General features: G+C 43.6%; 1 protein-coding gene and 1 pseudogene across 1 annotated transcript in view; one reads left to right on the forward strand and one right to left on the reverse strand.

Annotated features, from left to right (window-relative positions):
* LOC116069156 (low-density lipoprotein receptor-related protein 1-like) overlaps nucleotides 1–16,399 on the forward strand; it is a 51,648-nt gene that overhangs the window by 28,007 nt on the left and 7,242 nt on the right. The window contains exons 16-28 of the mRNA XM_031339539.1: nucleotides 132–314; nucleotides 786–1,001; nucleotides 3,482–3,720; nucleotides 6,748–6,877; nucleotides 7,061–7,245; nucleotides 7,992–8,178; nucleotides 9,053–9,271; nucleotides 9,661–9,844; nucleotides 11,402–11,603; nucleotides 11,692–11,856; nucleotides 12,186–12,386; nucleotides 13,566–14,115; nucleotides 14,874–14,999. Coding sequence (XP_031195399.1) covers nucleotides 132–314; nucleotides 786–1,001; nucleotides 3,482–3,720; nucleotides 6,748–6,877; nucleotides 7,061–7,245; nucleotides 7,992–8,178; nucleotides 9,053–9,271; nucleotides 9,661–9,844; nucleotides 11,402–11,603; nucleotides 11,692–11,856; nucleotides 12,186–12,386; nucleotides 13,566–14,115; nucleotides 14,874–14,999 — 2,787 coding nt within the window. The remainder of the gene's footprint in view (nucleotides 1–131; nucleotides 315–785; nucleotides 1,002–3,481; nucleotides 3,721–6,747; nucleotides 6,878–7,060; nucleotides 7,246–7,991; nucleotides 8,179–9,052; nucleotides 9,272–9,660; nucleotides 9,845–11,401; nucleotides 11,604–11,691; nucleotides 11,857–12,185; nucleotides 12,387–13,565; nucleotides 14,116–14,873; nucleotides 15,000–16,399) is intronic.
* On the reverse strand, nucleotides 5,176–6,327 carry LOC116070737 (annotated as a pseudogene).

Below are 16,399 nucleotides of genomic sequence, written 5' to 3' on the forward strand. Positions count from 1 at the left end.
TCTTGTAAGGTAGAGCCATGTGGATACTCAGTGCTGACATGGCTTTCTGAGGGAGGGAGGGGACAGTGGGAATATGTCCTATTGCTGGGCCCTCCTGGATTGATTTGCTGAAGTGATATTGTTTGCTCTAGATCCTGGGCTTAAGGAGCCAGTGCCCACTGCCCCTTCCCTTCCTCCTGTTCTCTGTGCCCGGTCCTCTGTCCCCTGCCAGGATGGAAAGGGATGCATTCCCAGGGAATCCCTCTGTGATGGTGAGGATGACTGTCAGGATGGCTCGGATGAAAAAAACTGCTTCCAGGTCTGCCATCAACCAGGTTGGTAATCCTGACGTTGGGCCTTTTGCCAGGGTCATCTTCAGTCCCATGATAGGAATTTCCAGAGTCTGGACAAGTCTGCATGTCATTATCTGTGGGAATGTTGGCTCCCTCAGGACACACTTCATCCATTTGTCTGTGTTTGTTGCCTGCTTGCTTCTTTAAATTTGCTATGTGTTTCAATGTTTGCCTTCTTCTAGGCTGATCCATAGAGTGACCTAAATGGCCCACTTATAAGAGTTGGTAATCATTTAGCAAGTTGTCAAAGCAATTATTTAAATGACTTAGTTCAGGTTAATAACATAATTGACCTGAGCACATTATTAAGCTGCCTTGTGTATCTTCAAGACGTTAGAGCTCAGATACATGGGATGCACTCTGTTTAACCCTCAGACTCCAGAACACAGTGAGCTCATCTCATTTAAAATCTTCCTCCTGACCAATGCAAGTCCTGGGCCTTTTCCATTTTAGGGGTCTTCCAGTGTCTGGATGGAAACAGGTGCATAGAGGAGAGATTTCACTGTGACGGGGCTCAGCATTGCTCCGATGGATCTGATGAGCTAGGCTGCTGGAGACCCGCTGATGACTGCTCCCTGCACTGTGACAACAAGACCCGCTGTATCCCTAAGAGTTGGAGATGTGATGGGAAGCCAGACTGTTTGGATAGAAGAGATGAACAAGGATGCAGTAAGTTCTATGTGCATCCCAAGATGTGTGCATGTACATGCGTGTGTGTGTGTGTGTGTGTGTGTGTGTGTGTGTGTGTGTGTTCTGAGTTTCATTGTGTAATCCAGGCTGACCTAGAATTCACAGAGGTCCACCTGCCTCTGCCTCTTGGACTAAAGAGAAGTGCCATCCTAGGTGCTGACCCAGGACGTCTGGTCCCCAGGAGTACTGCCAATTGTCTTATAGTTGATTTGTCTTTGTCTTTTTTTTTTTTTCGAAATTATGTTCTACAACAATACTCTGAATGATAAACTAAATATTACCATGGAGCAGGTACTGAACCATTGTTCCTTTTGACTAAATAAATAAATGAATGAATAAATAAATAAATAGTTACTTCAAAGCTCTGATCACGGCACCCTTTCCACCAATAAATGCATCACTGCACTGTTTTTGTAACATTAGTAAAGACGCCTTTATACTATTGACTTATAAACAATCCTATGTAATGTGATAATTTGCTTAATAAGACCTACCGCAGCCTTTGTGTGTGTGTGTGTGTGTGTGTGTGTGTGTGTGTGTGTGTGTGTCATGGGACTTACCTTTGTAGGGTGGTGGCAGTGGTTACTTTTTGTTTTTGAGACAGTTCACTGTGTAGCTCTGGCTGGTCTAGAACATGCTACAAACACCAGATGGCCTTGCACTCACATACATCCCCAGACCTCTGCCCTCAAAATGCCTGGATCAAAGGTATACCCCGCCATGCCTGCCACAGCATTGTCTTGTTCTGGAAACATAGGACAACACTTTCATTGCTCTGAAGTTACTGGAATAGTAAAATCACCAAGAGTATGAAAATATGAAAATTATAGTTCTAAGTAGACCATAACAAGGATGCCAGATAATAGAGTGAGAGTTGACACAAAAGGTATAATGTCACCTGCTGATCCCATCTGGGAACACACACACACACACACACACACACTATACCAACACACACTACATAAATATACAACACACATAGTCACACACTATATACACCACTATACTCATATACTGTACACACTACACATATATACACACACTACACACACACCCATATACACACAAACATAACACACATGTAACACAGACTACACAAACACATACTATACACATACATACTCTATACACTACATACACATACACACATACTATACACACATACCCATACACACAAACACTACACACATACACACATAACACATATAACACACACTATACACGCATACTACACATACTACAAACACTACACCCACACATTATACACACTATACATGCACTACACCCATATACCCATACACGTATACTACACACACTACACACACACATACTACGCACACTACACACACTACATATACTATACACATACACACTATACACACACTACACACACACTACACACACACACACTCCACACTAAACACACACTCCACACACTCCACACACACACTCCACACACACTCCACACACACTCCACACTAAACACACACTCTACACACTCCATACACACACTCCACACACACTCCACACACACACACACACACACACACACACACACTGAGTGCTGTACTTACCATGGGAGTTTGATGGTCAAGGGTTGGAGCTAGAGGCATCTTGAGTGTCCTACCATGCTCTCCTCTTTCCATCCCAAGAATATTTCCATTAGGGGAAAAACTAGTCTATTTTGCAAAATTACTTTTTTGTCAAGCTAACCATGGAATTTCCTGAATGTTTTACATTTGGTCCAGGCCTTTTCACCTGCTGGGCCATCTCACTTGGAGGTGTTGTTTTCCCTTTAATGTTACAGGCCACAGGGTCTTGATTTCTCATTCTAATGACATGGTTCAAAGGTCTATAACAGCTTGGGAGACTGTTGTCAAGGAGAAACTTGGATTAGAGTGGGAAGAGCTGGGTGGGGCTCAGGCCTGTCTCATTGTAGAATGAACCATGTAGTGAGGGCTGTGATAGCACCTGGACCATTCAACTGTCGGGAGGAACGAGATACCCGAAGGAAATTAAACTCTAGATAGAACATACCTTTGAGACCTATTTACATCCTTTTCTGGGGCTAAATTAAGCACCTTCTGTCTGTAGGCATTGAGCCCAGTGACGTAAGTTTTAGAGCATTTTGGACAATGGGAGAGAATTTCTTGTATTGTTGATGCAGAAAGCTTGCAGAGGAGGACCTTCACTCTGCCTATGCCAGGTCTGTGTGAAGGTTCTCCCATTCCTGTCCCTCCCTCGGCCCGTATTTTCTAGGACCAAGGCAGGACTGAGGCCGTAGATTAATGGCAAGTCCTTTTTAGGGTCAATTTTAACTCGAGTTTTCTTTCACTGACTGATGAGGCTTAGTTTCCACGGTTATAGCAGAACTTGGGAGAGTCCCTGAAGTGTTTTTCTTACCCCTGGTTTGCCTCAGAGTTTGCCTGAGCCCTTACCCAAAGTTTTACCTTTCTCAGTTCAAGATAAATGCAGCTCCTCTGAATTTCAATGTGAGAATGGCCAATGCATATCTTCTTCTCTGCATTGTGATGGGAACCGAGACTGCCTGGACCATTCAGATGAGGAAGGCTGTCCCATCACCTGGTCCCTACAGTGTCCAGAAGGGGAGATGAAGTGCCTGAAGAGTGGAGAATGTGTGTTGGCAGAGTGGATATGTGACCATGATGTGGACTGCAAAGATGGAACCGACGAGAAGGTAGCATACCTCTCCTTCAGAAATATGCAGAGGGACCATTGCCCCTGAGTAGCAAGGCAATTCCTGATTCCCTGAGTCAGTTCCTGGATCTTCCCGGGATGCCAGAATCTGTGGATGCTCAAGTCTTCCCTAGGGCGTAGCATAGTAGTTGCTTGTAATGGACCCATATTCTCTCATACATTAAGTCTTCTCTCAGCTGGGAAGCGGTGGTGCACGCCTTTAATCCAAGCACTTGGGAGATGAAAGCGGATTTCTGAGTTCGAAGCCAGCCTGGTCTACAGAGTGAGTTCCAGGACAGCCAGGGCTACACAGAGAAACCCTGTCTTGAAAAACAAAACAAAACAGTCTCCTCTAGGTTACTTATATCAACTACTGCAGTGTTTATGTTGAGGAAATCATTGCCATGTGGTATTGCTTAGGGGGCAGTAACAGGAAGCAGTAACAAGGTGTGCATGTGTGGTAAAGATTCGATCTTCAAAAAATATTTTTGAATCTACTGGTAAACAATATTGCTAACTGTAGTTCTCAGTCATGACAGTGACCCATGCTGTCTGTTGGGAAATTCAGGAAAATGTAGAGGCAGAGAAGTCACCCATAGCTGCATTAGGGTATTACCAGGAGACTGTAGAAAGCCAAACTCGTGAGGCACTTGTGTTGCAGGAAGACTCCACGAATTAGAACATGAGCACCAGTCGAAAGCTGAGTTCTGGAAGTGGACCGATTCGTCCCCAGCTCCTTCGGATTGTTACCGGGAAGCTTCCTGGAGCTCAGAATTGTTCAGGAGGCTTCCCAGATGCCTACAGCTTGCATATGACCTTAGTGTTCAACAGCTAGGAGTGTGTCTAAAGCAGCAGTTGTCAGCCTTCTTAATGCTATGACCCTTCAGTATGTTTCTTCATGTAGTGGTGATCCCCAACCATAAAATTACTTTCATTGCTACTTCATAACTGTAATTTTGCTACTGGTACTAATCATAACATAAATTGTCTATGTTTTCTGATGGTCTTAGGTGACTCCTGTGAAAGGGTTACTTAAGCCTCCAAAGGGGTCATGACCTATATAGGTTGAGAATGGTTTAAGGGCTTTGGGGATGAGCAGGTGCATAGATGGCCCCTCCCCTCTAAATACTCAAGTCAGAGTAGTTGCAAAAGATACTGTCAATTTTACTTCACTGGAGCAGGTGTCCGTTGTGGAAGAAAGGGCTCTAAGTGTATTTCTAGAATAGATTCATTTGCTTCTGTTATCCAGATGAAATGGAGACTTCCCAATTGGTCATTCCTTCACTCTTTATTTATTTATTTATTTATTTATTTTCTGATTAGTCACAAAATGGTTTATTTGCATATTTCACCTGGCAGGCCACTCCTTACGAGCAGAGGTACCCTTAGTTATATGCAGCTTGGATGCAGCTTGCATCCACAGGAGGAAATACTGACCAAGACAGCTCTACTAAGCTCAAGAACTTGAGCAGGAGTTTAGACTCAAATCCATTTGAGGTTGGCACTCCTCAGTCATGGCAGGTGTGGAAGTGACAAGGTCAGAGCTAATGGTTTTATTGCCATCCTTCAAGGTAAAATGCTGTATTCTCTAAAATCATGGTCTGCCAGAAGATGAGGCTAAGCCTCACTCAGGTCCTCTCCAGGCATGGCAAGTTCTTTTCCTGGAGGCAAGATGACACCAAAGGCCATGTCCCAAAACAGAGCGAACATGCCAGGCATGCAAAAGAAAAGACACAAAGAGCTTATGAGAGCCACCGTCCTCTTTGATGAGGACATAAACCCAAGCCTCAACTTTCTGATGGGGCTGAATGGAGCCTAGGTTGACCATGACCATGCCTCAGATCCTCCTGATTCAAATCTTAGACCAGAGCTCCCAGGATATCTCCGTGCCTCAGCCTTCTCCAAGCTCTTCTAGAACATCTCAGTGTTCATCACCACAGGGCAAATGTTCTTATATCCCAGGGACTCACATACATCTCTCTTCTTCAAAATGTCACACTCTGCTGTACCTGTCACCACTGTCCCTTGGCTAGAATAGACTAACCTCACTCTATGGGTATCAGTAATGGGTTTTCCAGGCATGGAATGGGCACTGGGATGTAAGTGTTCATAGCATCCAGCAGCCTTTACGCAGACTTCACGCCTAGTTCAGGATCATGATTCTCGGGGACATAGAGAACAGAGCCCATGATGACTGGAATCTTCTCTCCTTAATAGACTCAGTAAGCATCCCCTGGATCCTCAGCTCTACTAGTTTAACCATCTCCCAGTCCTGGCAGTGTCTGTTTTGTTCACACATACCATGACATGCTCGACCCCAATCTGTTTAGCCCATAGTAATAAGTGCTTGCCAGGCTGGGGCATGAGGCTGTCATTAACTGCCACTACCAGAATGATGCCATGTGAGAGGGGAAGGTCTGTGACCTTATTCTTAACATATCTGCATGACCAGAACAGTCAGTCTGTATGGGCACAGTCATTGGCAGCAGGGCTATAAAACTACTTATAAGGTGGGTTATTGGCAATACCCTGAGCTAGCTCCTCTGGGGCATTGTCTATCTTCTCATGCTTCTTGAACTAGCCCACCTCCCTCTGTTAGAATGTTCATGGTGTCAAGATAACCTCACTGTGGTTCACAGCAAGTGGTACCCACATTCACATGGGTTTGCTTGACCTCTAGTCACAGGAGGTAGCACAAGAAGGGTGATGCTGGGTCCTTCAGCCGGTTGAGAGAGTCAAGCTGGTGCCAAGAGTGTTGAAGCCAAGTGTCACTTGCAGTAGGGTGACATTTGTGGTTGTGGTAGTACTCAGGGACCCAAACAGAGTACTAGGCATTGGAAGTCAGCGTGCCACCCTCACGCTTTTGTACATGGCAATGAAGTAAGGCCTCCTAAGCACAACAGGGAGGAAGCACATTTGAACTCACAGACTGAGGCAGAAAGTAGTCTCCTAACCCGGGGCCTTGTCTAACCCTGCAAACTCCTTCCTCAGCTGGATCAGACGCCACTGACTGTCACTGTCTCCTCAGGACTGTGGCCTCAAGGTGATCTCATGTGGTCCAAGGCAGTGGGCTTGTGGCAGTGGAGACCAGTGTGTGCCTGACTTCTGGCACTGTGATGGACAGAGCGACTGCAGAGATGGCAGTGACGAGGCTGGCTGTAAGCACAGGGCACCCTCACTGAGGCAGAAGGCAGGAGCTTCCATGCAAATGCCACAGAGCCTGGAGCCCACCCTCTTCTCTCATCGGATGGGTCTTGGTTGTAAATGAAGGAGCCTTGTAGAGGAGGGATGCTGGGGGATGGTTATAAAACTCGAGTAGAAAGCCATCCCCTCTCCGACAGGTGCTCCACAGAAGTGCCAGGATTCCGAGTTCCAGTGTGCTACTGGTGCCTGCCTCAGCTTCAGCATGGTGTGTGACGGGCAAGAGGACTGTGCGGATGGTTCAGATGAGGGTGGGGAGTGTTCCTCATCCGTGTGCAGCCCTGGGCTGTGTCACCACTCTTGCTATCAGTCCCCAACTGGGCCGGTGAGTTACTGAAGCTTACTGTGTGTTCTTTATCAGCCACATACGTGCTCTGAGAAAAATCAGTAGTGAACTCGTTCAGGTTGTCCCCGACGGCACCTTGATCTCAAAGATATGTACATCGTAGAACTGATGTTAGTGCCTATCCAGGTGCCTGAGCCTTCCTAGCTCCTCCTGAGTCCTGTTTTAACCTCTCCCCTATATTGTGTCTCCTGGTACACCATCATGAAAATTACTCCTGTGCCTCTTGCCATCTCTGCCGTGAGCTGTGGGAGAAATGTTGCATGGTGTTAAGAACCAAATATCTAGGCAGGTCAGGAAAATGACAGTGTGAAGTTTTCTTCCATGTAGATATTTGGAACCTGCCCTGCTCTTAAGTTGAGGACTGGCTATATCACTACTCAGAAGCATGCAGTGAACTCAATTCTCATAGTTGAGTGAAAGAAAGTGTTCTGATATTTGGTCACACCAGCTCTCCACTGGCAGATGACCAATTCAGATTGGCTTCATATGCTTTTCCTCTTGTGGATGCAGCAGAGCCTAGTCATTGTTATTCCTGTCCTATGATGGATGGAGGGTGTAAGGGATACAGTAAGGTTGATGAGACGGAGACGGGACTATTCAAAGCAAAGCTGTTTTAGTTGTCAACATGGAATGTATCATCAAGCGAATCTCATATGAAGATCAAAGCCCTTTTAGCAATACTGTTCTGTCATCAGAATATGCTGATGGCTTTTCTTCTCTTTCAGGTATGTATTTGTGCCCCAGGCTTTCAGCTGGAGAGCAGTGGTCAAATCTGTCGGGATGTAAATGAGTGCCAACAGCCATCTGGTCAACCTTGTAGTCAGACCTGTATCAATACTGAGGGCTCATACATCTGTACCTGTCACCCTGGCTACTTGCTGGGCCCTGATGGCCACACTTGTAAGGCAACAGGTAACCTGGAGCTGGGACTATCTTCTCAGTCATGGGTAATGAGCTTTGAATCTCTGACTCAGTGACTATGGGTCAACCCGACTTATCAAACATTTCTTTCCCGCCCACCGCCTCAGTATTTCACTCCCAACCAGCCTAATGTTTATCAACAGGTGTGTAGATAAAGAAAATGTGTATATACATAATGGAATTTACCTAGCCATAAAGAAAAATGAAATTCCATCCCTTGCAGGAAAATGAGTGGAGCTGGAGTTTGTGTTAAGTGAAATAAGCCAGACTCAAGAAGACAAATATTGCAGTTTTGTCTTCTATGTGGAATCTAGATTTAAATATGAATAGATGCATGGCATGAAAGTTAAAGGGAGACTATGGGTGGGGGTAAAGGATTAAAGGGAGGGGAGAATAAGAGAGGTAATAGAAGAAAGATAAAATGTCACATATTTTCCCTTATCTGTGGAATATGAGCAAGTGCCTGTGTGACATGAAAACAGAGCTGGGGCTACTTGAAGAAAGCAAATGGGCCAACATTGTGGGGAATGGTAGTGGAGGGAGAGAGTGGATGTGAGCAAGGTACACTGATGTGTCTAATACAGTGTCACAGTGAAACTCACTATTTGGTCCTCTAACTAAGAAAATAAAAACATTGTTACTTTTTATTTAAGCTAATAATTGTTGTATTCTATATACCTTTAAAATGTGGTTATTACTGTAACCATTCTCATAAAACACTTCTGTGCGAGCTAGTTGGAAACTCAGCCTTGGCAACAGTAAGCCACAGGCCCCACAGTGTGTCATATTCTTTCATTTAGTGTGTGCTGATCTTCACTCTATAAACTCCTTTATGGTCATGTTGAAAGCCATTTCTTTTGGGCAGGTGCTGAGCCCATCTTGCTTGTTTCAATTGAGTTTAACCTATTCCTTTCTGGACTGAGAAGCTTAAAAGAAGATATCCTGGCAACTGCAGACAAGAACCTGGTTATTTACTCTGTGGACTATGACTTAGTGGATCAGAAAATCTTCTGGGCAGATCCCAATGCAGAAAGTATAAGGTGGACAAGTATGGCCACGAAGAAGGATGGGATGGTGGTGCAAGGTATGACCTCTGGAAAGTTCCTATTAAATCCACATGACATAACACAGAACATAAACAATATGATGAGGGGTAACTAATATAATCCTGGGTTGGGTTCTATCTCTTCAATTGAAAGAGACCAAGGCTTGCCTGTTAGTAAGAAATAGAAAGATATACCCATTATCATCTTGGTGGACATGGGTTTACCAAGCTTTGAGCCATCAACCACTGCTTTAATGATGAACTCCCTCTACAATAGTATTTTGGGTCATATTAATAGTTTTCTGTGTTGCATATTCACATAGCAGTTGGAAAATGAATGAATATGGTATGTAAGTCTAGAGTCTTTTGGCTTAAGCCTACTGAAGTTACAGTTTAGCATAAGCATACCTATTGAATGGTCTCTTTAGGGATAAAGCCAGACTGTATAGGGGTTGACTGGATTGGAAGAAATCTCTACTGGACTGATGGGAAAGCTGGCCAGATTTTGGCAATTCAGTTAACTGCTGTGGGGAAAGGAAAATCTGAGTACACAATTGTCTTGGATGATGACCTGATTCAACCCCAGTCTTTGGCTTTGGATCCCTTAAATGGGTGAGTCGGGTGTCAAAACACCAGGATAAGAATCTCAAGCTTGTCATTCCTTCTGAGTTCTACTTTGATGCTTGTGTTAGCTTCATCCAGAATGAGTGAATTGAAAACATATCTGGGTTTAGATCTAATGCTCATTGGTATCAACCCAAACTTTGGGAAAAGTTCAAAGTGCAATTTGCATTAGTAATTTACATTAGTAATTACTAGTGGTTTCTAAGGCAAACAATGGACTCTTGGGATGCACTTATGATTTTTAAATGGCCGATAAGGAGAGAAGAAAGGGCAATTAGTTTATGATCATCAAGATTCAAGCTAAGCCTGAATGATTCCACTTACAGTCTTTTCTTTCTGAAAAGAGATGTAATTTTATAATTTAAAAAATTAGTGTGTATGTGTGTGTGTGTTCCCTTGCACACACATGTTCCAGTGCCATGGTACCTGTGTGGAAGTCACAGGATAGCTTGTAGGAGCTGGTTCTTCCTTCCCAGAATTTCATTTCTAAGAACTGAACTCACATTGTCAGGCTTCAAGGCAAGAAAATTTCCCATTGGCCCAACCTCCAGCCCAAAGGCACACAAATTAAGTTAACATTCCCATTCTGTCACTTGGATGACTATGTGAATAACAAGTATAAGAAAAAGATACAGGAAATCTATGGTTCAATAGTAACCCACATTTGATATCCTTCCTTTTCCTTACCTGTTTAACACGTCTCAGAAATTGTCAGAATGGCTAGCTCAAGGAAACTAACAGTAGTTTCTAGTGCATTTATCAGCCCTAGACAATAACGAAGTTTCACCTAGACATTCACCCACGACAATGTTAAAAGCTATTTTTTGTTTTATTTATTTATTTATTTATTTATTTATTTATTTATCTATTTATTTATTTATTTGCTTTGTTTTTCGAGACAGGGTTTCTCTGTGTAACCCTGGCTGTCCTGAAACTCACTCTGTAGACCAGGCTGGCCTCAAACTCAGAAATCCACCTGCCTCTGCCTCCCAAGTGCTGGGATTAAAGGTGTGCGCTACCACTGCCCAGCTTAAAAGCTATTTTTAATTTTTCCTTTTTTTCTATTTTACTTCCACTATTTCTGTCTTTTTCTCTCTTTCTTTCTCTTTCTTTCTTCCTTTCTTTCTTTCTTTCTTTCTTTCTTTCTTTCTTTCTTTCTTTTTTCCCTACCCTCCTCTAATTAAGGAAAGACTGGTAAGTTCCATGAATACTTTCCAGGCTGTGGACTATTGTACTCCCAAGATTTTTGTGGTAATTAATGACAATTAAACTATCACCATAAAGTTTCAAGAAAATTTCCTTTTAATATTTCACAATTGTAATTAAGAAACTGAACTAATTTTAAAAGTGGAGGAAACATTGATTAAGCCATAACTCAGTATTTTTCCTCATTGCTATGATGACATTGAACTAACTCTAAGCTATTATTTTTTTAGACACATTTGGAATCTTTTTAATCATTGTAAGTCAATGTTTAAGAAGTTAATTGATAGACATGTTCTCCAAGGTGGTGTACTACCTTAAAGCTGGCTTTTATCCACACAGATTGATGTACTGGTCTGACATTGGAGAGGAACCTCGAATAGAGCAAGCTGGCATGGACGGTGGCAGCAGAAAGATACTTGTCAACCAAGGCCTCGGGCGGCCAACTGGCATAGCTCTTGACCAGTTAAGTTGGAAGATATTCTGGTCTGATGAAAAATTTCACTGCATTGGCTCTGTCAACCTAGATGGTAGTGGCATTAGTGTAAGTGTCCTTTTGACGTTAGGATCAGTTGAAATATCATGGGTCTTGTGTAAAACTCACCCCAGAAAGCTCACCTTCACCATTGTAGATGATGCAGCTAACACAAATCAAGAGCCCCTTTTCAGTCGCTGTGTTTGAAGACAGAGTCTTCTGGTCTGACCTTCAGACAAGAACGATACAGCACGTGGAGAAGATGACAGGCAAGGACAGGGTTGTCCTCATCAAGCGTTCCGGACAGCCCTTTGGACTCAAGGTGTGTGGAGTACTCTTTAAAACGTCTTCTTGGTCCTCCTTGGAAAAGGCTATGTCTATGAGCCGCCCAAAATCACCAAGTTTAGTGGCACCGTCTACAGTGATTAAGAGCATTCTTGGAGCTGAGACTGTAGCTTGGAAGTAGAGAGGTGCATGTTAAGCAGGCATGGTGCCCTGTGCGCAATCCTCTGCACACAGAAAAAGAGAGAAGGGAAGGAAGGTGGAAGGTGGGGGGGGGGAGGGGAAGAGAGAAGGAAGGAGAGAAGAATTGGTTGAATTTCTATTTTGAAAGAATTTAGCACTTAGCAGCATCCAGTTCTTTTCTTTCAGATAATGCATGAAGTCCTCCAGCCCAGGTCTTCTAGTCCTTGTCTGGACATGGGATGTTCTCACTTGTGCCTTCTGAGCCCAAGAGCCAAGGGAAGTTGCCGTTGTCCGGTTGGTCTCCTGCTGGCAGATGATGGAATCACCTGTGTCCCCCTCCAGGACTCTGGGTTTGTGTTCCTAGTGTTGCCCACTGTTCTCACCCAGGTACTGTCATAGAGCTTTTCCTGACACGCCTAAGCTTGGTTTTGTGTTCTGTTTCTGACTGAGTGTAGACTTCTCCACATTTAGTAGTAAATGGTGGAGGCCCTTTCCCTTGGAAAATTCTTAAAACACAACTTATGTTTTCGTATTCACTATATATTGAGTGTTCTTGTGATGCAAAACATCTTGCTCTGAAAAGTGCTATGCTGACTAACATAAGGTTTTCTTGAAATGCTAAAATGAAAGTAATGCACACTTAAGTTCCTTTAAGACATGCTTAGCCCATGGATATAGTGAGGTTAGAAAATAGAGAACATGTTTGCCTCTGTTTAGTTACCCAAGGATTTATGAGGATTCAGATTCATTTCAATCCAAGTGGTTACCTGCATTCTACCCTGGGGAGGAAGCTCATTTTGTGAGGGATCATATCTTAAATTAATAGAGGCTAGAAGTACAAGCACACAAGTCCCCACCCAGAGGACTTGCCACTTCTTGGCACTGTAAAACAATGGTACACACTTTGGGGTCGGAGATCAGCTCCAGTGCCAGTGTGATATTAATTAATGAGTATTGTTTAAAGAGGCCTTTAGCCGGGATCATGTTGTCAAAATGCATGATGCAATAACTAGCTTTAAGTCGATTTGGCACAAGCTAGAGTTACCTGAAAAGAGGGAGCCTCAATTGAGGAAATGCCTTGTAAGTTCCAGCTGTAGGGCATTTTCTTAATTAGTAGTTGATGGGGTGGGCCCAGCCCCTTGTGGGTGGTGTCATCCCTGGGCTGGTGGTCTTGGGTTTTATAAGAAAACAAACTGAGCAAACCAGTAAGTAGTACTCATCCATGGTCTCTGAATCAGGCCCTGCCTCCAGGTTTCTGCCCTGTTTGAGTTCCTGTCTTGACTGATTTTGATGATAAACTGCGATATAAGCCAAATAATTCTTTCCTCCCCAACTTGATTTTGTTCATGGTGTTTCATCACAGCAATAGTAACCCTGACTAAGACAAGTGGATTTCAGGAATTCTCAGTGCTTTTCCTATCTGGGGAAGGAAAGAATCAACTGCTTTCTGCTTTCAGAATATAGAGTGTATGAAAATATTAATTTAAGAATCCTAGCACCAATATCAGGAGATTAGAAGATTCGAGTAGACTTGATCACTGTTATCCACCTAATTTCTCCCCATAGATCTATCTGAAAAATCTCAAGACTACACCACAACAAACAACGGTACCAGAACACAGAACACTTCCCTTTACCAGTGTCAAACAGCTGTCATCAGTGGATTATCTTGTCCAGGAAAAGGCCCTCTACCTGTCAGAGCTCAACACCAGTGACATCAGGCTACTGAGGCTGAAAGAACCAGGGATACTCTCATGGCGGAGAGTCATCTCTGTGAAGGGGACGGTGATTGACTTTGCCTTAGACTGGATGAGTGGAAACATATACTGGATCGACACCGAGAATCCCTACATCAACGTTGCTTTCTCAGACGGCCAGTTTCCCATTGTTTTGCTCAGTGAAAACCTTTACCGCCCAACATCTATTGTCCTCCACCCACCTACTGCAGTCATGTGCTTGGCAGACCTGGGTTCACAGGATGATGGGAGACATGGCTCTAGCATTGAATGTGCCTCTATGGATGGCAGCCGGAGAAAAGTGCTATGGCTGAAATCCCCAGTGCCTGTGGGTCTGGCCTTTTCAGACTCAGGGACCCGAGTATACTGGGCTGATACTGGTAAGCAGTTAATATCTCTACCCTAAATATGACCTCACAGACCCTGCACTGAATAATGCACTGTTCAATAATCTTCAGCTATAACCTCAAAGAACTTTCAGGTCTCCTGAATCTGCCAACACAGTAGAGACAAATATCTGTAAGTAGCACAGTATAGCCCACAGGGTAGTGCAGCTGTCCCTTTGTAAAGATAAGGCTGAAAACTCAAAATGTATGAATGATAATGCTGGAACAATGGTTCAGTGGGGGAAGCTCCTGCCTTGCAAGCATGAGGACCTAAGTTTAGATCCAAGAACCCGTGTAAATGTGGGCATAGCAGCAGATTACAGTTGTCATATCGTGATATTGGAGGTAGGAGCTCATGGGCCAGCTAGCCTGGTATATGAGTAGGTACACAATAAAGAGCCTCTGTCTTAGACAAGATGCGAAGTAAAGACAGAAAGCTGGCTTTGTCCACTGACCTTAAAACATATGCTAGGGCACAGGATACCTGCACTCACAGGTAAATGCATGATTATGTACTTGCTTGTCATGTACACACACATATGTATCACATCGTATATACTATATATGTATTTCTATGCATGTGTATGCACGTAGGTATGTATAAACAAATCATTGTGAATCACTGTTATGGATCGATTTCAGGTCTCGAATGGCAAACCCTGTCATCCTGAAGCTGGAACAAGACATAACCATCTTCAGGATATAGTATAGGTATTAAGACTAAATGAAATTAACTGACCATCTCTTCTCAGGGCAGGGACTCATACAAAGTATTCAACTAGATGGTTCAAGATACAGAGTGGACCACCAAGGACTTAAAGGTCTTCACCTCTTTGCATGTGGTCAAGACATGATGTTGTGGACAACAGTTGATGATGGTAGGTCTGTTGTGTAGACTGAAGTGTGGTCTGAACTTACTCCTGCGATCCAAAGGGTATCTGCTTCTACATAACACCTGTGCCTAGAGTGTTTTCCTCTTAGAGGAAGGACCAAGTTCCCTAGACTACAGAGGATGTGGAATAGTGCATCTGTGACTGGGAGGGCCTTTCGTGTACTTGCTTATTCTCTGTATCAGTGGTCCTCAACCTTCCTAATGCTGTGACCCTTTAATGCAGTCCCTCACATTGTGGTGACCCTCAACCATAAAATTGTTTTTATTGCTACTTCGTAACGGTGTTTTTGCCACTGTGGTGAATTGTAATGTAATATCTGATATGCAGAATATCTCATATAAGACCTCTAAAAGGTCACTATCCACAGGTTGAGAACCACTGCTCTACAGGATAAAGCTTAGTCCTGAAATTTCTGTGTTTCATAGGATGCTCCTTCCTGCCATGTTACCAATCTGTCACTGTGACAAAACACCTGTGGCAACCAACTTACCAACTTATGAGGAGGATTTGGACTCAGGTCCATGGGTTTTAGTTCACTTGTTCCAATTACACTTGAATCTTTGGTGAGGGAATATATCGTGGTGGACAATGTGGTAGAGAATCCAGTTCCCCCATGGAGGCAAAAAGCAAAGAAATGGAAAGAGGAAAGCCAGGGACCTAAAGTTCTAATCACTTTATCCCTATCCTCAAGCTGGACACCAAGTCTTCAATATGTGGACCTTTGAGCAACCCTACTGCCGAGGGAACAGGGCCAGCAGTTGGGACTAGGTGGCATTCCCACACTCAGTGACTAGCCGTTCCAGCTCACTAGGAAATGACAATTCTTGTCTTTAGTTGACAAAGGAAACATGAGGAACTGGGTGGATTATACAACATTCTTTCTATTTTCATTTTTAAATGACCTTTCCTAATTGGTATGTTCTTTTGTACGTCCTTCTTCTACTTTGCATGCTCATGAACAAAGAAATGGGTTTCACTGTGATGTCTTTGTGCATGTTGATTGTGATGGTTTATTCTTAGTCAAACCCCTATAGCCTTTCCCAAAGCCCCATTCCCAAGCCACTGGTCTCCTCCTTCCCCAGTGTACTCCTGCATCTGCTTTCCCAACACACAAAGAACTTTATTCCCAACTCTAATGTAGCATTTCTAGGCTATTCGTTGTCCGAAGTCACAGTGTTCTAGTACATTACTGTACCTGTGCTAGATTCCTGTGAATAAACTTCTAGCGAGTGTCTGGATTAAAGGAAACTGGAAAAAATTAAAATAAACCTGTCTCCTTAAATTTCCAAATGCCTATCAGCCACAGCAAAGCAAGTTGTCAGTACTACCCCAGAGGATCCGAGGTATGTGACATATGACGGGGTCAGTACTACCCCAGAGGATCC

This window comes from Mastomys coucha, unplaced genomic scaffold (assembly GCF_008632895.1).
Source record: "Mastomys coucha isolate ucsf_1 unplaced genomic scaffold, UCSF_Mcou_1 pScaffold22, whole genome shotgun sequence".
Classification (NCBI taxonomy): domain Eukaryota; kingdom Metazoa; phylum Chordata; class Mammalia; order Rodentia; family Muridae; genus Mastomys; species Mastomys coucha.